The sequence below is a fragment of the Malaclemys terrapin genome, chromosome 5, assembly GCF_027887155.1.
Source record: "Malaclemys terrapin pileata isolate rMalTer1 chromosome 5, rMalTer1.hap1, whole genome shotgun sequence".
Classification (NCBI taxonomy): Eukaryota; Metazoa; Chordata; order Testudines; family Emydidae; genus Malaclemys; species Malaclemys terrapin.
Genome location: NC_071509.1, coordinates 130,453,117 through 130,478,837, shown reverse-complemented (window position 1 = coordinate 130,478,837; position 25,721 = coordinate 130,453,117). Strand labels below are relative to the sequence as shown.

Genomic DNA, 25,721 nt, shown 5'->3' with positions numbered 1-25,721 from the left:
AGTTGAAGCAAAGTTCAAGAACTTGGTGAGCCTTAAGTGTTGAAAAAGGCTTCTCCTCTTTGAATCCGAAGTAATATTCTTAGAATCGTGAGGAGTCCACTCAAACTACACAGCTGCAGAAAAAGGCGTGGTAGACCTAGAAGTGGGACTTGGACCTTTAAGTACAAGAAAAGACAAAATGAATGTTACATCCACTATCTGTAGCGATCTAGTACTGCCACCTTGCACTCTGGTCCTACAGCTCAGTTGCGCAGTGGGCAGTCAGACGTTACAGACAGAGCATTAAATGTAATTACGTTGTTCAGAAAACCCGCAGTGCCAGATTGATTCTTGTGCAGCCCCAGCGCTTGGAGGACAGGCTGTCACTCACCTCTTCCTGACGCTTAACTCCATCAATGTCAATGAGTCAGAGCTATAGCTGGTGTAAATCAGTGTAATTCCATTGACTTCGCTGGACCTATGGTGACCTACACCAGCAGAAGATCTGGCCCCACGGAGTTACATCAGGGTAAAACTGGTGCAAGTTTGAGCAGGATCGTGCCCGATTTCTACTAAATAAGCAAAAAAGCTCATGCTCACCGAGCCAGTGAGAGCGGCGCTTCTCTTGGTTCAGCTGGTCGTTGCTCTTTGCAGATCTAGCTCTTATTATAGGGCTGTAACTGCTGCCTGAGGTGGTGTGTCCTTTTTAGCACCTTAATCGTTGATTCGACTTCCTGCTTGATAGGACTACACAAAACGTCCATATTTTTAATTCTCCCAATTATAAAATAGTAGCCAGTCCCCCTCTCAGTGCTACTGTCTCTGATATTCTCTGCAGATCAGAATCCTTAGCCGAGGCCATTGGGTGATGGAGAGAGAAAGTGTAGAGGGCCTTTTGGGTTAAGTCAGTATCCGCCAAACAGAGGCTACAGGAGGTGGCCCCTTGTGTGTTGCGAAACCATTTAAAAATCCTGGAACCAGATTTGCTCAGCTGGTATAAATCAGAGCTACGCTGATCTACACTAGCTGAGACTCAGCCCTGGTATTCCCAGAACTGGCTTTGTTGAGGCCGTAAATATTAAAGCTTTGCACCTTGTGTCATAAAACATTTTGGTCTTTGCACAAAGCCTTGAGCACAGAGAAATTTCAGTTTCTACTCAACCACTCCAGAGGAGAGAATTTCTCCAATAAGTGGGGCTGACTGTAACACCTCTTCTCTGTGCTAATGTTTTGTTTTTCTGATGGGTCCTCATCCACGGGTTAGCATTTATTTCAAGGCTGACATTTGCCTTGATGATCGGCACTGGGGATTTTTACAGCACATGTAAAGTACAGACCATGGTGTAAAGTGAATAATTTTAACAGGACTTGTTTTCTCTGTGTGCAGACCAGAATATTGTTGCAAAAATAAATGCGCTTGATGTATAACCTTGATGCAGAGGATTTGGCTTGTTCCCTAGCTTTAACTAGCCCAGGAAGTGGCAGTTTCAAGACTGTCCCTGAACTTCCCTGGACTGCACACCATATTGCCACCACTCCAAGGCACCCTGGCGAGCCTTCTGCTCTTGCTTCAGCCTGTAACAATTCACAATCTCCATTGTACTGTCCCCGTTACTCGGGAGGGGGATTTTTGGGTGGTGTGTGTGATCGCTCGTTGGCAAGGGTAGGGAGTCTGGATTGAATAAACTCTGTGCCTCTGTAAAATGGTGGTGGTGATGTGCCCTGTCTGTCGTGCCTAGATTGTACACCCTTCAGGGCAGGGACCGAGTGTCGGAGCTAAAAATATAAATGGTTGATAGTTAAATGTAGAATTGGTTAAATCCCTTTTTGCTGTTACCAAAAAAGCCCTACTTACCATGGAAAGCGAGCACTTTCCAGCTTCTAAAGATGTGCCGTTGCATGGCTTTTTTTTTTTTTTTTTTTTTTTTAAATGGAAATTGGTCAAAATTTTAGGCTGTCCAAACCTGTGCGTGCATAAGCTTGGAGACCACATAAGTATCCTGGGGTAAATCTGAGGATGACTTGTGGGGCCTCCATTTTGCCACTGATGATTCAGAAATCTTTAGCCTCTGGGCTGCCGGTCTGGCAGGAAGCTTGTCAAGGCCTAGCAAAAGAGATGAAGAGCAAAGAAAGGCAGAAAACTGTCAAACAGCTTCTGGCCTTAGCTGTGGCCACGACTACTGCACTAAACTAAACCTGCTCTTAGTCCTGATCGGGCCTGCATTGTGGCCAAATGGGCGTGTTGCTGCCCTGTTCGCTGCAAAATGCAGGTTCTCTGTGACCTGGCTGGGGGAGGTGTGTGTGTGGGGGGGCAACGTTTGTTGTGCAGGGTTTGGGATTTGATTTGTCTTAAATATAAATGGCCTGTGTTGTTTAAGAGCGATAATGTATTGCTGACTCACTCTGTGAATGGCTTAGTAGGATTTTATAGTGACCTTTCATTATCTACAACCAATAATGTGCCCCCTCAGTGCCCTCTACCCCTTCTCCGTCCTCGGTTCACCGCAGTTTATGGATGACCTGCCCCAGATCAAGCATGAGAGAAGACCCAGAGCCTGTGGCAGAAGTTTCACGCTGAGGCTGATCAGTTGCATCGTAAAGATTCTTTGGAATTTTTCTACCCTGGCTGCGTAGGAGGCAGTGAAATGTTTCTTGGCCTCCACCATAGTATCTGCCTAGCATCACGCAGCTGATTTGTTCCAGGTGGTAGGTAGTCTGGTTAATCTAGGCTGTCTTCACTTGGTCGCTCATGTGTGCTGCTCCCGTCGTGAGTTAATTTGCAGATAAAATCGATCGTAGCCAGACTTCACTGTCTGCAGCCATGGAGGTGGGTAAGCCTCTAAAGAGGAAAAACACTGGGACTTCTCTGCGTGAGTGTCAGCCAGTGTCGCATCTGATAATCCTGGCTGGTCAGGGAGAATCTGTGCTCTCGATCCTCTTTATTTGCTGGTTGGGTCTGTCCAGTAGGCAGGGCATCCTCTGTGCGGGCCCTATGACTGCAATTCACTCTTCCCCCACTAATGCACTGCCGCAGGCTGGGGACCGGCTGGCTAAGCAGCAGTTCTGCAGAAAAGGACCTGGGAATTACAGTGGATGAGAAACTGCATATGAGTCAGCAGTGTGCCAAGGCCAACGGCATATTGGGCTGCATTAGTAGGAGCATTACCAGCAGATTTGAGGGAAGTGATTATTCCCCTCTATTGGGCACTAGTGAGGCCACACCTGGAGTATTATGTCCAGTTTTGGGCCCCCCACTACAGAAAGGATGTGGACACATTGGAGAGAGTCCAGCGAGGACCATCGAAAATTATTAGGGGGCTGGGGCACATGACTTACGAGGAGAGGCTGAGAGAACTGGGGTTATTTAGTCTGGAGAAGAGAAGAGTGAGGGGGGATTTGATAGCAGCAATCAACTACCTGAAGGGGCGTTCCAAAGCCAAAGAGGATGGAGCTTGGCTGTTCTCAGTGGTGGCAGATGACAGAACAAGGAGCAATGGTCTCAAGTTGCAGTGGGGGAGGTCTAAGTTGGATATTAGGAAAAACTATTTCACCAGGAGGGTGGTGAAGCACTGGAATGGGTTACCTGGGGAGGTGTTGGAATCTCCTTCCTTAGAGGTTTTTAAGGTCAGGCTTGACAAAGCCCTGGCTGGGATGATTTAGTTGGTGTTGGTCCTGCTTTGAGCAAGGGATTGGACTAGATGACCTCCTGAGGTCTCTTCCAATTCTGATATTCTGTGATTCTGTGAATGCATTGGGAATGTTTTGACCTCTTGTAGCCTGTCTGTCTGAGTGGGCTTCTGGGGAAAACTGAAGACTTTTTTTTTTTTTTTTAAGAAAGAAAGAGAGAGAGATGTGAAGGCAATTCTGCCAATTTGTAAGATGTTCTGGTGGCTGGTATGTGGTGGAGCAGGCAAGGAAGAAAGTGTACAGCTATTGTGGTTCTGCAATGATTTGTGTATTGTTTTAATTGACGTCAGGGTCACCTATAGTCCAGGACGGGCCTTCTTTTATATTGCTCAGTACAAATCCAAATAAATAAAATAGAAAGAATGGAAAGAGAAAATCTACCTGATCATGGTTATTTTAGCAACATGCTATGTAAGGACAATGCCCACAGCAACCCCGAAATGAGACTGTTTGCGGTCTCTGCATTGCCTGGTTATGAAAGTATTTATTTATTTATTTATTTTTCTTCCTTTGCTGTGGAGGTTTGATTATCAGTCTCATTATAAGATGTAATAGGAATTTTAACATTTTACAGTGTCTGGTAGACTTTCCCTAGTGCCCCATTCAAAACTTGGAATATCAACATCATGAGAGCGCTGATCAAATGCTTCCTTTGCAAGTGACAAATGTGGGGAGTGCTGTGGGAACATTCCTTTTATGCAGTCTGTATCTGAAAAGAATGTTTTGTCTTCTGCTGCTGGTGAAGTCCAGAAATGTTAAATATCTGTAACAATTTATCAGCACAGTAAAATTTGAGATGAGGAAGAATGTTATAATATGGTCTCGTGCTTCTGACTTTTTCTAAAAACACCAATGTTATGAATATGCCTCGGGCTTGTATGCCTTTCCACAGGAACATCTCTCGTTGATGTGCAATTAACATTTTCAAATTGGCAGAAGTCATCCGTCCAATTTTAAAGGCAATCACTGAAATCATAATTAGCACGCCCACACCAAAAAATCAGCTAAGGTTGGCACCTCACTCCTACACACCATGACCTCATAACTAAAAACTTTAAAAAAAAATATTCCAAGTAAAATATAAATACACAAAAATTAGAAAATTCAAGACTGGTTCAGAATATTATATCTTGTTAAGGTAGCTTGCAACTTGAATTCTAGAAAATGAACGCTTTATGCCGAGGTAACTTGTGTCGGCAAAAGTTTGTAGTGTAGACACGCCCACAGATTTACAAGAGAGCCAGATGAGCTACAAGACTTCCTAAATCTCTCTCTCTCTCTCTCTCTGTGGCCAGCATTTCACCCTGGTTGTGTTTCACCCATGACTGATATATGTGGTGTTGTGGAAAGCTGGCCAAGATTCAGACACTGCTTTCAAAATATCACTGTGACTTATACACCGACACACACAACTGTCCTATCGGGGCAAACTGCAAAATCAAAAGTTTTTGAACCAAACCAGATTTGCAGCTGTACAACTGCAAAGATCAAACTTTCCTCTCTGGGTTAATTTCTCATTCTGTTCTGACTCCACCTCTGGGTTTTTTGGTTTTTTCTTTTTTAGCAGAGGCTACCTCCATTTATTGGCGAGTATGTAAAATAGCCCTTTTGGGTGGGTGGCAGCCGTGTTTAGGAGGAAATGGTTCATATTTTTCTTGCCACTGCCTGGCTGGCTGAAGTCTGCTTCTCTGATTATATGGGCTGAACTACAGGAAGGGCTAGAAACTTGAATGGTGACCGAATAACTGAAAATAAATTGTTTTCCAAAGCTCCTGTGCTGAAAACTTGCTCTCCCCCCCCCCTCCCCGTTTTATGCCTCTTTCCTTCTGATTTGTTATTGAACTCTAAGGGTCAGATCTTTAGCTGGTGCAAATTGGTGTAGCTGCACTGAGTCAATAGCACTGTGCCGCAGAGGATCTGGCCCTGACTGTGTATATCTTCGTAAAAAGTCTTTGAATGAATGGCCCCACAGCTTTCTTTTGTGCTTTGTGTGGGGGGGAAGGATGGGTGTGGGACACAACCTGAGAGAAGCCGTACTTGTTTTCTCCTCTTGTGACACTTTGGAAGTCAAGGGGGAAATTTATTTTTAAAACAAACTGTAGGCAGTTGTGGAACAAAGTAATTTAGCTTTCCCCTTCCCCCCGCCTCCCCCAACCTGGGAAGCTTGGAATTGACTGACTTCTGGTCTGTCTCATCAACTTAATACAGCAGTTCAGAATGGCAGTGTTGCACATTATCCGCCTGACGCTACAGAGCCTGGGCCAGTGAGGGGAACAGCATCTGTTTCTCATTGGACTTTGCCTTTGGAAATTCCTCCTGCTTGTTTGTCACATTACTGTCTCTTTCTCTCTCGTTCCCTTCAGTAAGTTTACAAGACTCGCCGGAATGCACATATGGTCCTTATCAATTCCCAAACTTCAGCTCTCTGCTGGTTAGCAATTTGTGACATTAGGGCTGTTAGAGGCATTAGTCACACTTACTCCAAATAGAAATCTTCGTGGTTTTTGGAAACCTAAGGAGGAAAATGCTTTTTATGTCCATTCTTGGCATAAAGGGAGATGTTACTGCTCCGAGTTTGCACTGACCTTTAAGCTCAACAGTTTGCCTTGGAGATAAATGTTTGTTCCCACTTCACAGCCACTTGTGAATTGTCACATTTTGCTGACTCATGTGAACGGTACCCTTTTCTCAGCCCCCCTCGCTCAGTTTTTACAGGATACCACAGTAAGCTATTCCCCTCCAAGCGTCTTTAGGCCGCTGTCTGAGATGATAGCAACATGGGTTCTATCAACTGCAGGGGTGTGTGTGTGTGTCTCTCACAGGATGTGGTTTGGTCCTCAGCAGCCCTGATTGGCTCAGGATTCACTCTCCCCAAATACAAATTAACAAGCCTCTTGATGCTGGGCTAATAGGGAGAGAGTTAAATGTCTCTTGGTTCTTATTTTCTTTAGGGGAGGGAGGTGGGGAGAATAATGGGCTTCAGTAGAAAGAGGCGGCGAAGAACTTGAAAATTAAAATAAAGGCCCCACCCTGCTGGGCTTTCCTATTGTGGCTGCCTTTGTACATTTTGTCTATGCGGCAACTGGCAGTAACATTTACAATTCGTATTAACTGAGGAGAGAGCCAGAATGGGAGTGTAGAGGGAAGAGCAGTCTGACACGTGTCACAGGATGAACCAAGAGGGGGGCCCTTTAGGAATGGCTACTGCAGAGATGATGGATACGGGGCCCAATTGCACTCTCCAGTAGCGGTGTCCATCTGGAATGACGCCATTGGACTGTAACTGCGAGCAGAGCGTGGTGCATGGATTCTAGCCATTTGTCAGTATGCATGGGGAGAGATTTGGGGGGAGAAATTCATTATCACACTGTGCTAGCATTCAAAAGTCCAAGGTACTCCTAGCTTTTAAAATCGACACGTGATTGCATTGGATATTTGTAGCCTGATTCCGAGGATGAGCTGAACCCTTGATGGGCCTGATAGATTGTTGCGCTAGGACTCATCTAAGCCAGTTCTGGCAGTGCAATGGGGCTGATCCAGCCATTGGGGAATTTTTGTATGTGAAAGAAGTCCCTGACCTCTGCCCCACACACAGCCCCATTGAACTCTGGCTGTTTCTGGCTGCCTCTTTGTCCTCCTGGGACCATACATAGCTGGGCACCTGCTCGGGCAGCCCTGAAGGTGTTTTAACTTGTGCCAGAGGCCAGAAGAGGGCGGCGGCAAGGGACCTCTTTCCCTGTCTCTGGGTTCTGCACCAAGCACGCTCAAGCTACACCTGGGAATTGGGCCATTTACGTTCAGGAAAATGAGACTCTTTGCTAACTAGGAAACGGTGGGGGAGACGTCTGGAGAAAAATGGCGGCACTGCAGCCCAGGGGATAGGCCATGCATCGGGGAGGGAAAAGCAGCATTTGCTGATGGATTCTGTGGTAAAGGTAACGAAGACCAGTAACCTGGTGTCTCCAGCCAGCTCCGCAGTTGCTGAGCCTTTCGGTTCTAGGAGGCAGGAGCTGTTGAATGTCTAATTGTGCTTGTAACTTGCATGAGGGAACCCTCCCATTTTGTGCCCTAGCCCCAGCTTCCATATATACTCTTAGGCGAATATCCGCTATCTTAGGCTGACCCCAGTGCAAATCTGCAGCCATATTCTCGTTGGATTATCGCTGGTATAGTCAGCATTGGACAGACCCTGAGGAAGTAAAGATTCCCTGCCCTCAGGAGTTCACAGTCCAAACTAAAAGAGAATCGCGCCTTGCTAGTGTAAAAAGAGCCTCTCCACCAATCGCAAGTGGAATCTGTCCAGCTCTAACGATCACTCTCTGGTCATGTAGTTGTTGGCCTACCTGCTTGTCCAAGATCTTACAGCCTCCAAGAGTTGTTTCTTAAAACACGTCTCTGAAACGACCCCTCTTTGTGGAATTATTCGAATAGAAACATCTCTGCAGCAGAGTTACTTGTTTTGCCTGTTTGCAGCCTCCTGGGGCCAAAGGCAGCTCCAGTTTAAACTGATGGAACGGGGAGCAATTCCGTCTGCAGCCGAGACCAGTTTTGTCTCGTCTCCACAGCTCTTGTTGGTCACAGTATCTAACTACATACTGTGTGTTCTCTGGTCTGGCTATCGGCCAGCTCCCTTCCTGCCTCTCTTCCACAAAATAACAAATTTTCACTGTCCAAGTGCTCCAGGATAAACAGAGGAAACAGTAACTATATTCAAGGAGAAATGTCTCTCATCCCTCGAGAGCTCAGCGGCTATGCTGAGATGGAGCCAACTCTAGCTTAATATTTTGAAATCCTCCTGTTTGGGAGTCTTAATTCTCACTGAGATGGCTGAGACCTTTTTCCTCGCTATCAGCTTAGAAAGCAGTAATGGGGCCATTCCAAGGGGAGGCTCACCCCATTGTTACATGCTTGTAGGGCAGCAGCAGCATGGGCCAACTGATGAGCACTGTCTTGGCAAAGACAGGAGATGGCTGCAGAAGTTCTAGAGCAGGGATAGGCAACCTATGGCACGGGTGCCAAAGGCGGCATGTGAGCTGATTTTCAGTGGCACTCACACTGCCCGGGTCTTGGCCACCGGTCCAGGAGGGCTCTGCATTTTAATTTAAACATTTTAAAAACCTTATTTACTTTACATACAACAATAGTTTAGTTCTATATTATAGACTTCTAGAAAGAGACCTTCTAAAAACGTTACAATGTATGACTGGCACGCGAAACCTTAAATCAGAGTGAATAAATGAAGACTTGGCACACCACTTCTGAAAGGTTGCCGACCCCTGTTCTAGAAGGAAAAGACCTGTTTATAGTGAATCACTACATGGGATTGTTGTAGGGCAGAGGTGCTGAAAGTCTGGCTGGTACACCTGCTTTGTATGTCTGTATGGCCCATGTGGCATATTCCCAAACTGCAGAATGTTAAGTTTTCTTTTCTTTTTTTTTTTTTAAAACGGTGTTTCTAGACCGCCTGGTTTCACAGAGAACCTTCCAAACACAAAGCAAGTGTAACCCTGCAGAGATGTCCACATGAGTCTGCAGACAGCCTGCAACAACAGCTCTTAGCAGCACAAACGTCTCAGCCTCCATTAGTCTTTGTGCGATGTTGACTCTGAATCCTTAATGAAGATGCTTTTCTTGTCATTGTTAATGAATGCATAACCGATTAGTTTTTCAGATGGCATGGGTGGATTTATGTCCAAGTTGGAGAACTGAGAGCTTCTAGAAGGAAGGAAGGAATAGTCTATTGGATGTTTTCTCCATAGTATTATGCATGGGTTCTCTTGTATGGAATACCCTCATGGTGCAAGGCTTTCAGCATCACTTAAGCCTGCATCGGGAACCAGTGGGGATCATCTATGTGTGCTATTCCAAACATGCACAGCAGCCTGGCTCACTGTCCCTGTGTTAGGGATGGTGGTGGATTCCTCCACACTCCATGTGTATAGTCCCTGAGTACTCTGGTTTTATGGAGCGGTGGATGAGACCAATGTTCCAGTCCTTAAAAAAAACAAAAAACGAGTGCCAGAATGTACCGTTCCAGCTTGCCAAAAAATTGCCCAAGCAGCATTCTGGAGCATTCCCACTTAACCCAAGTGCTGGGTGAGAGGTGGTGGTGGATTTCACCCTCTGTATTCCTAGCCTCCATTCCTGCTGCTCTCTCCCCGAACACTTCCACTGCACTTTCTGCCTGTGCAAGGCATGAAGAATCCATGAGGTTCCCAGTTTTGTATCCAGCATCCTAAGTCACATCAGAAACTGGGAAATGTGCTTCCAGTCATCATGCAAAAATGTAGCCTGCTTGAAACGTTGACTCTGATAAAAGCCTAGGAATATTTTTAAAGTTACTCCTAAAATGTGTGGCCTCAAATAACTAAACTCTCACTTCATATTTGTGGTTTATCTCCGTATTTTACATACTGGCAATTTCCCCCTCCCTTGAATTTGCGGCGCCTGTCTTTTTTTTAACTCTTAAAAGGCACATGAAATCTCAGTCAAACCGATAAGTGGATGAGTCCCCCATTTAAGGCAGTTGTAAGGGGCCACAACTAAAGGAGAGCCTAATAGATTCTGCCCAGAAATGAGAGCGCGATGGGGTGGGAGGGGTTCAACTGGGTATTGTGTGTGTTGGAAGGGTGTGTGCGGGGGAGGAGAACACACACGAGACAGAGCCTGAAGGAGCAGCTGAAAGATGGTGGCCAACTCGGAAAGAAACCTGAGAAGAGGTTTTTGGATCGGGGTGTAGGCTGAAAAGAAGGTTTTTGGCGCTGTGAGCAAAAGAAACTGTTTCCTGCTTTCTGATTCTCTCTGCATTCAGAGACACAGGACGTTGTACATTCTCTGTAAATAAAGGGCTCAGAACAGGGTTAACTAATTCAATTATTGCCCTGTAATAGACAGGACGTCAGAGTAGATCTAATGGTCCCTTCTGGCCTTCATCTCTATGAATCTATACATTATCCACAGGGCCTCGGATTCAGCCGCATGTTGGAGGCAGGGCTCCATTGCCTGTGGGAAGAGAACAATATACTCTGCTAAAATAAGTTTCTCCTCGTTACCTTATTCAATGTAGGGATGAGAAAAAATGCCACCTTCTCAATCCTCCGGTCAGATTTCTTCCCTTTCTCCACATCCCTCTCCTCTCCTCCCCCTCCCCACCACGCGCGCATGGAGAATCATACCTGCTCTAGTCAGGAAAATAAGTTTGTATTGCTTTTTATTCCTGTTGGCCCCCTAGAGCCAGCACGGCTCAGAGGGAGTGAACCAGGGCCCCTTCCTTCACTCATCTCAGCAACCAAACCATTTTACTAAATTCCAATGAATTACACCCATGCAAACCCCTTGGCAACAACAAGCGGTCACTTGAGGATATTGTTTGATCTGCAGAACTGATGGTATGTTTGATGCATTAGAAAAGAACCCTGGTTGAGTTTGTAGGGCTAGCAGTCAGAGAGACTCTCCTGACTTTTTACTTGTAAAATGAACATGTGAACTTGAAATTGAAAGGTTGTGACAGGAACAGAGACCATGAACATAAGAATGGCCATACTGGGTCAGACCAATGGCCCACTTAGCCCAGTATCCTGCCTTCTGACAGTGGCCAGTAGCAGATGTTTCAGAAGGAATGAACAGAATCTAATTATTTTTTCAACTCAATTATATTTTTGGTCTTCACGATGTCCACTGGTAAGGAGTTCCACATGTTGACTGTTGACTTCCTTTTGTTTTAAACCTGCTGCCTATTTATTTCATTGGGTGACCCTTGGTTCTTGTGTTATGTAAAGGGGTGAATAATACCTTTTTCTCCGCACTAGTCATGATTTCATTGACCTCTACCATTGATTCTGCAGCTCAAGCATGAATGTCTACACTGCAGTTAAACAGCTCCGCGAGCTCAAATCAGCTGTTAGGGGCCAAACATGGGTTTTTAATTGCAGTGTAGATGTGCCCTGAAAGTCCTATTACACTAGGTCAGCTGGATCACCCTGGTCCACATCCTTGTTCATTCCCTCAAAGAATTCTAATAGACTCGTAGACTTTAAGGTCAGAAGGGACCATTATGATCATCTAGTCTAACCTCCTGCACAATGTAATAGATTGGTGAGGCGTGATTTCCCTTTACAAAAGTTGTGTTGACTTTTCCCTAACGTATTGTGATCATCAGTGCATCTGATAATTCTGTTCTTTACTATAGTTTCAACCAATCTGCCTGGTACTGAAGTTATGCTTACTGGCTGTAATTGTCAGGATCGCCTCTGGAGCCTCTTTTAAAAATAGGTATTATATTAGCTACCCTCCAGTCATCTGGTACAGAGGCTGATATTACAGTTAGTTCTGCAATCTCATATTTGAGTTCCTTCAGAACTCTTGGGTGAATACCATCTGGTCCTGGTGACTTATTACTGTGAAATTTATCAATTTATTCCCAAACCTCCTCTATTGACACCTCAATCTGGGACAATTCCTCAGATTTGTCATCTAAAAATAATGGCTCAGGTGTGGGAATCCCCCTCACATCCTCTGCAGTGAAGACCGATGCAAAGAATTCTTTGTGCTTCTCTGCAATAGCCTGATCTTCTCTGAGTTCTCCTTTAGTACCTCGATCATCATCCAGTGCTGCCCCACACCCCGATTGTTTGGCAGGCTTCCTGCTTCTGATGTACTTACAAACATTAACAGCAAACATTTTTTTTTCATCTTTGGCTAGTTGCCCTTCAAATTCTTTTTGACCTGCCTAATTATACTTGACTGACAGAGTTTATGCTCCTTTCTATTGTCTTCCAATTTTTAAAGGATGCCTTTTTGCCTCTGACCACCTCTTTTGCTCTGCTGGTTAGTCATGGCAATTTTTTTCTCACTTTTTTTTTTGTTTTGTTTTTTTACAATTTGGGCTATACATTTAATCTGAGCCTCTACTATGGTGTTTTTTAAATAGTTTCCATGCAGTCATCACTCATTGATACCCTGCAGTTCTGCCTGTCTTTCTGGCCCTGTGTGTGTAACTGGCAGCATTTCAAAGAATGCTACCATGGAGGTCCTGGACTTAGCAGCCTACATTTGGCCTCCAGGACCTCTCTCCTTCCTTGCCCTATGTCACTGTTACCTACTTGTACCACGACCACCGGCTTCTCTCCAACACTGCACATAAGTCTCAAGAGGTCCTCAACCTTTGCACCCACCAGGCAAGTCACCATGCTGTTCTCCTGGTCATCACAAACTCAACTTTTTGTTCTGTTTTTGTTTTTGGTTTAAGTGCTATATAGAATGGAGCCAGGCTTTCTGCCCTGGTTAGATGGAAGGTCTTACAGCCTCTGAAGGTTTGTGCGTCTCAGCCACACTTTGTCCTCCTTCACCCTGCCAAAAGAAACACTGAAAGTTACAGTATTGAAGCCAGGAAGATCATTGCTCATCAAAGTTTCTAGCTGTTCATCCATTGTAGCTACATCACATTCCACCTTTCCAATAATATTAAGCATTTTGAATTTTGTCTCAATATTCTGTCTCTCTCACTCTGCTCTACAGCTGTTAATGGATCAGACAAAATAATTGTAATGGCCTACAAATCGCATCATACAAATGTACACCCCATATTGGGGGGGTGGGGGGAAGCTTACACAAAAACAACCCAAGATGGCGAACAACAGAATGATTAAGCAGTGACTCTGTCCCACACCTACAGGAAGGACTAGTCTAAAAATGAAAATTCCCCTTTACCTGCTCTTCAGATGTCTTGAAAAGCCTGCAACACGAGATTTTCTAGATGTTAGAGGTGAGAACTTCAGCTTTTGTAAGCTGGTGTAATTATTGAAATGAGAGGAGCTCCACTGATTTACATCAGCTGAGGATTTGGCCTAACAGGCCTAATGATACACTCGGGGAAGGAGCCAGGTAGATGTCATTCCCTTAACCTCATGCCATAAGAATAATAACAACTTTGGCAAATGGCTGTGTATTAATAGGACCATCCCTTAATTCCAGGTTGTCATACTCCTCCGAGTCATCAGCATTAGTGATGTTAGAGGTGGTGGTTTGACTCGGGGTGGGGAAGTAATACTAGGAATGATGCTGAGCAAGGAAAAAACTGAATGTGCAGCCAGACCACCTTCAGCATCTTGCCAGGGATGGATCTGGGTGGTGCATGATTTGCAAGGAGGCCAGGTCGCTTTGGGATTTGCCGTGGCGGTGATGATGAAAGGGAAGATTTAGGCTGAAACTCAAGAAGTTTTTCCTTGTGCTGAGATCTCTAAATCACCTCATGGATATAATGGGAAGACACATTCCTTGAGTGGCTTGGCTTGGATGAAGTATTGGTGCATATGATGTAGGGGAGAATCCTGCACCAGGAGAGAGGGGCCTTTCCATTTAGGAACAAACCCCTGCACTGCAGTGGTTCAGTGATGTCTTTTCGCCCTTTGAAAGACTCTCTTTACCTAAGAAAAAAGAATGATCCAGATTTTGATCTGAGTTGCACCAGCATTAAATTTGACTGACTCCATGAACTTCAACAGAGAAAACCCATGTTTACACCAGGATAACGGGGATCAGAATGCCAGGATTTCTTTTTAGTTGGAAAAAACCTATCCCAGTAGGTTTCCCTCCCGAAGGCAGGAGTCTTTCCTATGTCCATTGAACAGGTTTTATGTAAGTGTACCTGAGAGCAGAATCTAGTCCACTGACTCCAATGCGACATACATCACGGCGGCTAATTACAAGATAAGTGAGGCCATCTGAGTTGGCATCTTTGTGTTTAAAATATTTGTCCCCCCCCCCCCCCCTCCCGAATGGCTGAATCATCCTCCTGGTCTTATAATTATGTGCTGAAATAGTCACACTTACTGCTCCACTGCAGCGGCTTTCTTTCCAGGCTGATAAAATCTGAGGCCACAAACTATTTTGCGCTAGAGGAGTTTTTCAGCAGTTTTTGTCCACCCCACCCCCTTCTCCAGAGTGGAGGTGAGGGCCAGCGACTAAAGCACAGTTGTGTAGTTTCATGTATTCGCTCCAGTTAATGCAGCTTGGTTTGGTTTCTAAAGAGCAGCAAAAGTGGGGAGGGTAATTCCAGAAGTGGTTTTTGGCCCCATGGCAGATCTCATGCTGCTGGTCTGGATCATTCTGCAGGAAGCGGCTCTTCCCTGGCCTGGCTTTAGGGTGGAGTTTTTGTCTTCACGCTGTAGTAATCCTTCCCTTCTCTGCTGATACCGGTCTGGACTAATAATCCAAAACTGCCTGCCTGTGTTCCTGGGATTCCTAAGGGTCAGTAATTGGGACTTCTGGATACTGATAAGGGGAGCTATATGCAAACACAATGGACCACCCTGGGGTTCAACATTCAGAGCCAGATCCTAAGATGGTGTAAGTTGTAGCTCCATTGTGCCGATTTACCTAGCTGAGGATCTGGCTGAAGTGCCTGAAAAAGGACCACAAAACCATTTCAAGACTCTTCCCCTCTCCATTCCACCCTCCCAAGCTCCTTCACTGGGAGCACGATCATGAATGGCATTGGCCCAGACTGTACCCTCACCCTGCTCTCGGGTCCATGCGCCTTCCCCCTTCACCTCTGTCCTGTCCCAGTTAAAGCACACAGGAACAAGCTGGCTCAATGTAGAGAGGAAAATAGATCCAGCTTCTTTGTTTAAGCTTAATGCATAGGCGTCAGCATTAGACATCGTGCCAATATGTACTCCTCCCTTTCTCTTTTCTCCGCCCCGCAAGACTAATTGCTGTCGCCATCGGCTTTCCCCAAATACAAATGGCGGCTAATGTCTCCTAGCGCAGACCAGCCCCCTGTAGGCTTCCTGGTGCACAGCAGAATCGGTCGCGTTTCCATGCGGTGTGAGCCTGTTTGTCCGGGGGTGTTCACACTCTGTAGCACCCGTGGCCCCATTGGCATCTGGTTCTGTCTAACGCACAGAAAGACAGATGTTTTTAAAGTAGGATTCCCATGCTAGCAGGGCTGGTGCAAGGAAGTTTCGTGCCCTAGGCGAACTGCCACCTTGCGCCCCCCTCCACACCCAGCTAACCCAGCCCCCCACAAGGGGAGCCCGCCACCCCCCACAAGGGGAGCCCGCCACACACAGCCCCGCGGCAGCTAACCCCACCTGGGGAGACACCCCCCCCCCAACTCACCTCGGCGCCGCCTCCTCTGCTGAGCACACGGGTGCCACTCTAATTCTCCTCCCCTCCCAGGCTTGTGGCGCCGATTGGAGGAGAATTAGAGCAGGGGCTGTGTGCTCAGTGGAGGAGGCAGAATGGAGATGATCTGGGGCGGGGAGCAGTTCCCCTGTGCGTCCCCCGCCCCCGTTACTGCGGGCGGCCCTCCCCGCGCCCCAGCTCACCTCCACGCCATCTCCTGGCCTGAGCGGGCTTTTAGGCGCCCTCAACCACTAGGCGCCCTAGGCGGCTGCCTAGTTTGCCTAAATGGTTGCACCGGCCCTGCATGCTAGTGAGTAGAATTGGCTGGAGCTGCGGAGAGCACCAGCAGCAAAGAGCGGCTGCTGATTGGCTTTGTCCTCTCCTTGCTGTGGCAGGGAGACGATGGCTCTGGGATCTTGGCCCAGCCCCGCAGCGCGACCTGAAGGTTCCAGTGTGTTCCAGGCTGGCTCCACCTTGGGCTTCCCTCGGGCTAATACGCAGCATGAGTTATGACAAATGTTTGGATGACTGTGGTGTCCAACTCTGGTGGCTTTTTTTGTAGATAATTGCCATTTCCAGCACACCCACACAATTTGCAATAGAATAAACCAGTTGTGCAGCGTGACTCTGTTATGAGACTCTTATCTCTTGGGTCTGCTGAATAACTCATTTGCAAACAAACAGTCATTTTCCTAAAATACTCCGCTGAAAGAGCTAAGGGCCTATTCTTGAGGAGTACTTAACACCCACCTTTCTTGATGGGTCAGGTCTTAGCTTCCACTGCTTCATTCAATACTTAATTCAATGGACATTTTAAAAATGTCTAGCATCCACAGCATGTTATTCACCCCATTCATCTTCAGGTAAACTCTCAGGGCCCCAGTCCCCCTCGTTTGAATTATACCTGCATAAGTATCAGCAGGAGATTCCTGTGAGCTTCAGTTAGTTGAATGTCTTAGGGATTCTTCTTTCAGGTTGGCAGTGCGCCTTGGCACCTCATGGAAGAAGGCAGGGGGGTCAGTATCCAGATCTAGCACTCGAGGACCCCTCCAGATCTTGGGATCTCCATGAGGCCAGGATCTCCTGTGTCTGTGCCCTGACTCTGGTGTTCCCTGCTCTTTCCCTGATAGGGACATTCCTGCCAGTAGTTACCCCTGGAGTGCACCCCCTAATGGGAGATGTTCAGAGGACAGGGGTGTGGTGAGGAGAAAAGGCATTTAATGATTCTTTGCAGCTGAGGTACTAGAGTGAAGTGTGATTGACAGATACCTGCATTCTGGTATTTGAGTTGGGGGTGGGGAGGGGGAAGGTGGCTTAAAGCCAGCAAACCCTTGGAAGTGTAGACGAGGCCCTGGTCTTTCAGCCCCTGAGCAATAGGGCTGTTTGTTTCTGGGTGGGAAATGGGCATAGGAAAGGTCAGTGACTTGCCCCTTGTTGCACTGCAAATCACTGGCAAATGGGAGAATAGAACACAGAGCAGCAAACAAGGATGATCCCTAAGAACTAGATTAAACACAGTTTCTCTAAGGACTGGATCCAAATCCAGTTGGAGTCAAGGGAAAGACTCCCATTGAGTTCAGAGGGCTTTGGATCAGGCCCTGGCTGTACAGGATTATAATTCAGTTGCAATCCTATAACACACATTGAGTAGCTCCTATGCAAATGCCTGGCATTGGAAAACATTTAAAGGTCCGAAGTCGGGGGCACCCAACAGGAGCTGCAGGGAATGACACCTTTTTCTGTTTCACGGGGTTCTGTAATCTGTTTTCAAGGCATTTGTGTCGATGTGATTTGGCAGAAGAGCTAACTAGTGTGTGTGGCTGCTTTTTCTAGACTAAAATGTAAGTTACTGCACAGCTGTTGTGGAAAACCCTAAATATAACATTCGACTTGCTCCAACTCTTCATCCTGCCAGGTCTCTGCTGGTACAAGAAACCCCATGAAAATATCTGTTGGTGTCTTTCAGTTCAGGGTACCCGACCAAGCCAGCAGAGGCAAATGGATGGGGCGTGAACTACTGGTTAAACCTTCCCAGGTGCTTAAAGTGACCCTGAATGAAGACTTGAATACGTCTGATTTGGGTGACTGTACTTTTCCTTCAGGGCTATGGAACATGAGATGTGCTCTGTACGGGAAGTTGTGCGTCATGTGAAAAAGCCGAGGGATGACGGCCCTGCTTTCTCACCTTACGCCGATGTTGTGTGTAAACCAACCATCCAGAGAGTAACGTGCGCATCGGCCTTGTCAGAACGACGTATCCGAAGCCAGCAGGGATTTAGCTGGCTTTAGCGGCATTATCTGAACAATGCGAACGATGTCCTGCTGCTGTCGTAAAACAACAGTCCGCGCTGAAGCACAAAGTGTCCCATTTCTGCTACGTTGCTGTGCAGATTAGTAGAATTCTGGGAAGTTCCTTTTTCCATGACAAATGCAACGGAATAGCCAGCTGGGTTCTCCACTTATTTAAATCAGGACTAATGACATTGAAGTCAAAATCCCAAGGGGCCAGTTCGGGGTAGCCAGACTTCAGCACGATCCAGCCACAACCCCTTCTTAGCCCAACACCCCCCCATTGAAGGGTTGCAGGGGCAGTGGTGGAGAAGCTGCCTATAGTGGTTCTGAACGAGACGGGAAATCCTCAACAGGGAAGAGGTAACCAGCTTCCATCGCCTCTGCATCACCGGAGCTGCCCAGTGGTAACAAAGCAAGGCAGAGAATCTGTCTCGCCAGGTGCATTGTAATGGGGGCTCATCTGATCACAGCTAAGATTGCAGCTTGGTTGTGTGTGGTCACAACATATTTAAAAATTTTATTAAAACGTTAAAAAAAAATGAACAGAGTTTGAGCATAGAAGTTTCTGGTTATCAGGGAATAATGTACAGATTATCGAGGGTGCAAAGTTTTGGTTTAAGATCAGGTGGCATAAGGAATAAATAATCTGCAATATCCCCAATTGGGGGTAAAAGGTTGATGCGTCAAAGTACAGGCATATGAGGGTATGAAGTTCATAGAGTGGCTATGTTCGGGTGTGGGATATGATGATGAGGATGGATTGACCCTCATTTGGTGAGATTTAATGTTCAGGGAGTTTATGGTTCTAGTTCATATGATCCAACGGAGAAGGTCACTTGATCCCTTTCTCATAGTGGGAGAAAGATGTCACTCTGGCTCATGCCTCCTGGTACTGTCGGTGGCCGGTGATGTACTACTCTGAGTTAAATCCTGCAGTACCTAGTTGTCTGACTGTGTATGTCACCTCCTAACTTTTTTCTCCTATGGCTACAGGAATGTTAGAAACTTGGGGCACAGGACTTCAGTTTCATCTTCTGCAATTTGCTAATGCTTGCTGATCTGCCAGTCACTGGCACAGAACTGCCTACTTGGTTTGGGGGCATTGTAGATAGCTAACCCCACAGTAGGGTTGGGTAGATCACATACAAGGAAGACATCTGAGGATTGGGAAGGAAATTGAGAATCCACTCTCTCCCTTCACTCCTGCCCTCAACCACCTTGACTAATAGGGGTCCCAATGAGAGATTATTCTCCTCTCCTTTGAGAGTGGCTGGTATTCCTATAACTTTCACCTGCGTACGTTGGTGCTCTGCATCTTGGTTACAAATATTTCCGTTTGGGATTTTCAGAATGATGAGCTTCGAAACTTGTCCCTCTCCGGTCATGTGGGCTTTGACAGTCTTCCAGATCAGCTGGTCAACAAATCAACCTCTCAAGGGTTCTGCTTCAACATTCTTTGTGTTGGTAAGTGATGCTGCTCTGCTGAGCAAATGGTTTTTCACATCAAGGCATTATGTGACAAGAAAATTATTAATTTAAACAAAGGGGGCGGGGGGGTGTCTGAGTGTGAGAGAGTAAATAAAAACAAAAAACCCTTCCATTCAGTAATGTGGATAAGACATAAACCCATAGGGTGAGCATTTTAAAAGGGAACCCAGGAGGATTGATTTTAATCACTAAGTGGAAAGCCTTGATTTTAATCAACCATGTGTCAAAATAGTTTTAACATCTTGGTTGTCTTCAAAATATCATCTAAAGTTGCTCAAACATTGAATGCACTTCTGTGCGCAAACAAAACACTTAGCTTGGCAGAACGTTCCATAAACTATCTATTTCCATTGCTCATATGTTGAAGCAAAATGTTTTCTCTTTTCTGATTAAGGACTTTAGGTTTATTTTTTTTAAAATGCTTTGACTGGGGTTTTCATGTCCTGTTTAGAATATTGTCCACAGTGCAGTTTCAGCTATCTGAATCCACATCTGGCTAGCTAGACTAGACTGCACTCGCAGCAATAGGGGTTCAGGAGCTAGACAGGAGAATGACCATGGAGAAATATGACCCGAGCAACCGACCATTGCATGAGTCCCTTAGCAGCATGAAGCTGTTTAAAATTCAGCAGGGAGCTTCCCGATTAGCAAGCATTTGGATGATCAAAATGGCATAAATTGGTTGCTTTTTTTCCCTTGTGCGGTAAACATTCCTAGCCTAGCATGACTCAATTTGTCTTCATTAACGTAGCAATTTGCTCCACTTTTTTCTTTTTCAAAATGTGCCGGTCAACTTTTGTTAAGCTCCAAATAGAAATTTCACACACACGTTGCTGCTATTGTCCAAAGGAAGGAGAAAAAAAAATTGGCATCTCTTTGAGGGAAAGCACACAATTGGCTCCTGCATGGTGACGTAACGCTTCTAAATGTAGCATGTCTTGAGCCATAGAGACAGTATGCAATGATGGCTATGTTTGCTTTAGCAGCTCGCCATCAAACACCGCTCTAGTGATTTACAATAGAACTGTTTAATAATAGTAATTCCATGCACTGTGCATTCCTCAGGGGGACCACATTGAGTTGGTTTGTGGCTATGATATAGATACATATTCTTAAAAGCCTTATTGCTTTGAGGATTCCAAGCTGCTCTTGGTTTGGAGGAAGTATTGCTTTCCAGACTTAACGGTTTGAGAGACTGGCAGCTAAAACCAGGCGGGAAGAGAAGCAAAAGGGAAAGCCAGATGGCTATGAGAATGACATGATTTTAAGGCTCCCTGTATATCTTGCAACTTTCCAGGATAGGACCGCCTTGAAAATCTGTAAGTCCCAGCATGTCTAGTCTCGATGGTTACTGGCCCCGTAAAATGATCATTGATCCCTCAAGCCAGGAGTGGGCTTTTGGACATGGGTCCTCGTTTAAATATTGCAAGTTTTAAGCCCGAAACCAGTGTTTCATTCCCCGCCTGTATATCTTTGCAAGCACCAAGATTTACTCATATGGCCTGTGAGTCAATGCAAGAAAAGCAGGAGTTGTGGTATTGTTTCCTCATTGGAATAATAATGAATAGGTATAGAGATCGTAGGCTCCCTTGGTGGAAGGATTATGGCTAGGAGCAAATGGTTCCGCTAGAAAGCTGAGCATGCCCAAAACAGCCTTCTGAGGGCTGGAATGAAACCCAAGGTGTACAAGTCTGGGTTCAGCAGGGTGGTGTGATTCCTACCAGGAGCAGCTCTGCAAGTTGGGACCCGTCCTTAGAGCATAGCGAGGAGGCGAGGATCAGCTGCTTTGAGAGTGGGCTCTCAAGTATTAGTGTTGGGCAGGCTCCTGGAATGCGGGCTGTCCGGTGCTAGCGCTGAATGGGCAGAGACCCTCTGTATGTCTAGCCTGCAATGGCTGGGTGCGATTGCCACCGGAGCCAGCAAACCCCAAGCTATCTTTAATCTAGCTCGCTCGGCTCCCAGTGCTGGGAAGCTATGGCATGCTTCAGTGCAGGCTGTACAAACCCGTCTGGGTCACTGGGTAATTGCGCGTGGGGTTAGCCCACACTGTTGTGGCGTCACTGCTCCAGTACCCAAGCTAGCCAGATGAAATCTGGTTCAGGTATGTCGGCCGTAGCTGCAGTCAGTCCGTGATTGTAGTCTGGACGTACCCCCTGTGACACACTTTGAGTGTTGGTTCAACACACCCTGTTCTCATGGAACCCAATCTTTCTTTCCATAGTCCATGCCAAATAGAGACCAGGATCTTTTTTTATTTAAAGGGGACACTGTATCACTAAATGTGAAAGGAGTGGACCATGACAAATAAACAGGTCCTTAACTTAAAAATAGGCTGATCATCTTTGGTTATTAAATGGAAACAGCCATCACAGACGTGTTACTCTTTGCTGCTGGTGTCTCTTACAAGGAGGTCTCACATTACCACTGTTGTTTTTGTGAAGACACCATTCCTCTGTATTGCCTTCCATCAAGGTATCTTAGTGGTGACCTGAAAACAAATTGGGCCCACACATTCCCTTTTTGCTTCTTTAATATATTAAAAATGAATGGTCTTGGTTTTAACAATTTTTTTCCCTTTCCTGCTTGTATTTTTACATTAGAAATTCAGGTCTAGTCTGCCCTGGAATGCTCTGTGATAACCAGTGCAATGATGAGGTCACAAGAGTGAAAGTTGAGCATTTGAGAGAAGAGATTGGTAGTCAGAGTCTTTTTTTTTTTTTTTAAATTCCTGGTTTCCGTGGTTTGTTTTTAGTTTAGTTTTGTTAATACCTACTTACCGTTAACTTCCATGACTAACATTTTGGTTAAAGGAATTCTTTAACGGAAGGGAGTGTTGATTCTTTACCAGTGCGTTAGTGTTCAGAATGAGCAGGCTTTGAAGCCCTCCAGCAAAACTAGAGAAGACCAAGTTTTGCTATTCTAGTCCCCTTTAAGTTTAAAAAGCAAGTAGAAAAACAGTTTCATGAACAAAAAAACCTAACCTTCTTGTCCTTCTGTGAACATCAGGCTTGGAAGAATTAGATTTTGATTGGTGACACACACAGACACACACAGACACACACACCCTTCCATTGTAAGAAAAATGCTGCTTCAGAACTTGTTTGATTTTAAGGTTATTTAATTTGTATATTTTGACATGCAGTGTAGGCAATTTGTGTGTTTAATGGTTGAAAAACTTTTTTTTTTTTTTATCTTAACGTCTGCTGTCGTTAAATAATTGTTGTCTGCCCCCCTCCCGTAACTTTGCGGAACTGTGAAAATTAAAATAGATGAAAAATGAAAACGATGCTTAAATAAACATCTATCTTATCCATCAAAATTATAAATAAAAAAAAATTGAATTCTGCCAGGCCTAACCATAAATTATCTAAAACTGCACAAGCCCGATTTTTAATATTATAATCATTTGCCTTTTAAGTTACCTTTAAGAAATAATTTGCTTTTCTATATATCTATATGTTGGCTTCCTCATGAAGGCCTCAATCCTGCAGTTAGATCTACATCCAGACTCTGAACTTAAGCAGAGCCACATTGACTTCAAACAACATATAATTACTGATTTCCGTGGGGATCTACGTGGATGCGGGGGTTTGCCTGCTTTGATTTGATTGCCACAACAGGACTTAGACCAGCGATATACACCTCCCTCCATGGGATGCACATGTCATATAAACAGTGTGTGAGGAGTGTCTGGAGAAAGAATTAACTTCTTCATGAGTCAGTAGAGAGGATATTACATAGCCAATCAGTCTAGTGTAAAAATAATCAGCAATGGCAGAAGAAAACACAAAGGAAAAGCGTACTTAGGAATGTAGGATTTGCCATATTCACATCTTGGGTCTAACAAGTCTAATAACCCGCTTCCAGCAATGGCTGATTCCTGCTCCTTCAGCGGAAGGCGACCCTTGCTTTGCCCCACCTAGAAAACTCACCTGGTCCATTGACCGATGCTGCACATTTCAGCATCCTACCCAGCCCACCACACTTCCAATCTCTTCTCTAAGTATACCTAGTCCAGGAGGCCTATAAAGCCTACTTCACCCTCTCCACCCCCCAAAGAGGGGTGTTAACAAAATTGTTGTCAGGAAAGTATATTAACCCTTTGCCCCTCCCAAAAATGATGAAACATCATTGTGCTCCATGCTGTTGGCTGGTTACCTAAGTATTTGTGGTATCCCATCCTTTGTCTGTACATAGTCTATAACTGTAAACGTAACCCAGTGGTAAGTGTGAGTGTGTGTGTGTGGTGCTCCCCTCTGGGCCCGATCCATACAGAATGGGAGTTGGTTACAGGTCTTGGCCATAGAGCCTGGCTCAAGTGGTAGAAATTCATACGTGTAGCTCTAGTCTAGAGGTACCTGGTGTCTGCCAAACTGGCGGCCATCGCATAGTGGATTGGGGCACTGGCTTGGGCCGAGCTTCCTTTGATCAGAAGATGTAGGTATTCCAATGATGAGTGTATCTTACAGATCCTCCTCACTGCCTAATCTGCAGGGGAAATGAGTCTGTTACAACCCCAGCAAAAGCTCAAGCTGTCACAGCCCATGCTTTTAGCTCTGAAAGTCCCCAGTTCAATCCCCGGTGGCTGACCAAGATGGCAGCCATCTTATAAGGCATCTAGGTCTGAAGCGCTTCTCTCGCTGTCTGAGAACCATCCGCTGTGTTTTTGGTGCTACAGAAGTAACTGTCTGTCCTGTCTGTCTCTGTCTCTCTCTCTCTGCTCTAAAGAGAGCTTTGGACAGAATGGTAGGGGAGTGGAGTGATCTCTAGCTCTAACACATTCTCTGTCTGCTCAGGTGAAACTGGCATTGGCAAGTCAACCTTAATGGACACTCTGTTTAACACAAAGTTTGAAAGTGACCCAGCCACCCACAATGAGCCCGGTGTGAGGTTGAAAGCAAGAAGCTATGAACTCCAGGAGAGCAACGTCCGTCTGAAGTTGACCATTGTTGACACAGTTGGATTTGGAGATCAGATTAATAAAGATGACAGGTAACTTGCTTTTACATAAGAAGGGGGGCTCGCACTGATCCATCCTCAGGCCGGAAGGGCTTGAACGTACTACTACAGGAATGGTATTTAGTATCCAATGCCCTTGAGGACTGCAGCGTCAAACCTGGTGCTGTAGTTGGGTTTAGTGGCACACTGATTTAAGGAAACGGCGTAGTCCAGCAGATAGAATGCTGGACTGGGACTCAGGAGACCGGAGTTCTATTCCCTGACCTGCTGTGTGACCTTGTGTGAGTCCCTTCAGCTCTCTATGGGTATGTCTACACAAAGAAAAACCCGCAGCTAGCCCATCAGCCGATTCGGGCTCAGGCTGCGGGGCTGTTTAATTGCTTTGTAGACTTCTGTGCTCAGCTGGAGCCTGGGCTCTGGGAGCAATGAAACAGCCCCGTGAGCTCGAGTCAGCTGGCACAGACCAGCCCTGGGTGTCTAGTTGCTGTGTAGACACACCCTAAGCCTCTATCTCCTCCCATCCTTCATCAGTCTTGTCTGTTTAGAATGTAAGCTCTTCAGGGCGGAGACTGTATCTTCTTATGTGCATGTGTAGTGCCAAGTATAATGAAGCCCTGATTCTGATTGGGGGGGCCTCTAGTCACTGCTGTAATAGGAATAATAATGCAGAATAATAATGCACTGGATTGTGGAGATTTATTGTGCCAAGCAAAAGTCCAGTTGCTTCTGAAAACTATTGGTTTCACAGATGAGCGTATTAAATTGTGCAGTTTAGTGTAAATGAATTTGATCTAATTGTATATAATTTTAATTTGTATTACATAATATTACTTAATTAGATAATGCTTTGCATGGCAAAAGCACTGTTTAGTCATCAAGTAGGGAATCCACGCCAGAGCCGTGTAAAGCAGGTAGATACTATCACTCTTTGATGGATGGGAACCTGATATGGTGAGTGAAGTGACTTGTCAAAAGGTCATTCAAGTCCGTGACAAAGCTGGGACTAGAATTTAGGCATTCCTAACTCGGTGTTCGTTCCTCCAGACCTCAGCAAGAGAGAACTCACCAATCACATGGTTCTTAAGGCGATGTTGGGATGTGGATGGGTTTTAGTTTGGATGCAGATTTTCCTGTTTCAGACTAGAAGTAAACGTTCTGCATGTACGTTCCAACATACTACATAGACTATT

At 45.6% G+C, this 25,721-nt stretch overlaps 1 protein-coding gene across 4 annotated transcripts in view; it reads left to right on the top strand.

The window, feature by feature from the left end:
• Nucleotides 1-25,721, top strand: part of SEPTIN11 (septin 11) — an 81,769-nt gene that overhangs the window by 19,163 nt on the left and 36,885 nt on the right. For all 4 annotated transcript variants that reach the window (XM_054029384.1, XM_054029385.1, XM_054029387.1 and 1 more), the window contains exons 2-3: nucleotides 19,434-19,548; nucleotides 24,369-24,564. In XM_054029384.1, the coding sequence (XP_053885359.1) occupies nucleotides 19,434-19,548; nucleotides 24,369-24,564 (311 nt within the window). The remainder of the gene's footprint in view (nucleotides 1-19,433; nucleotides 19,549-24,368; nucleotides 24,565-25,721) is intronic.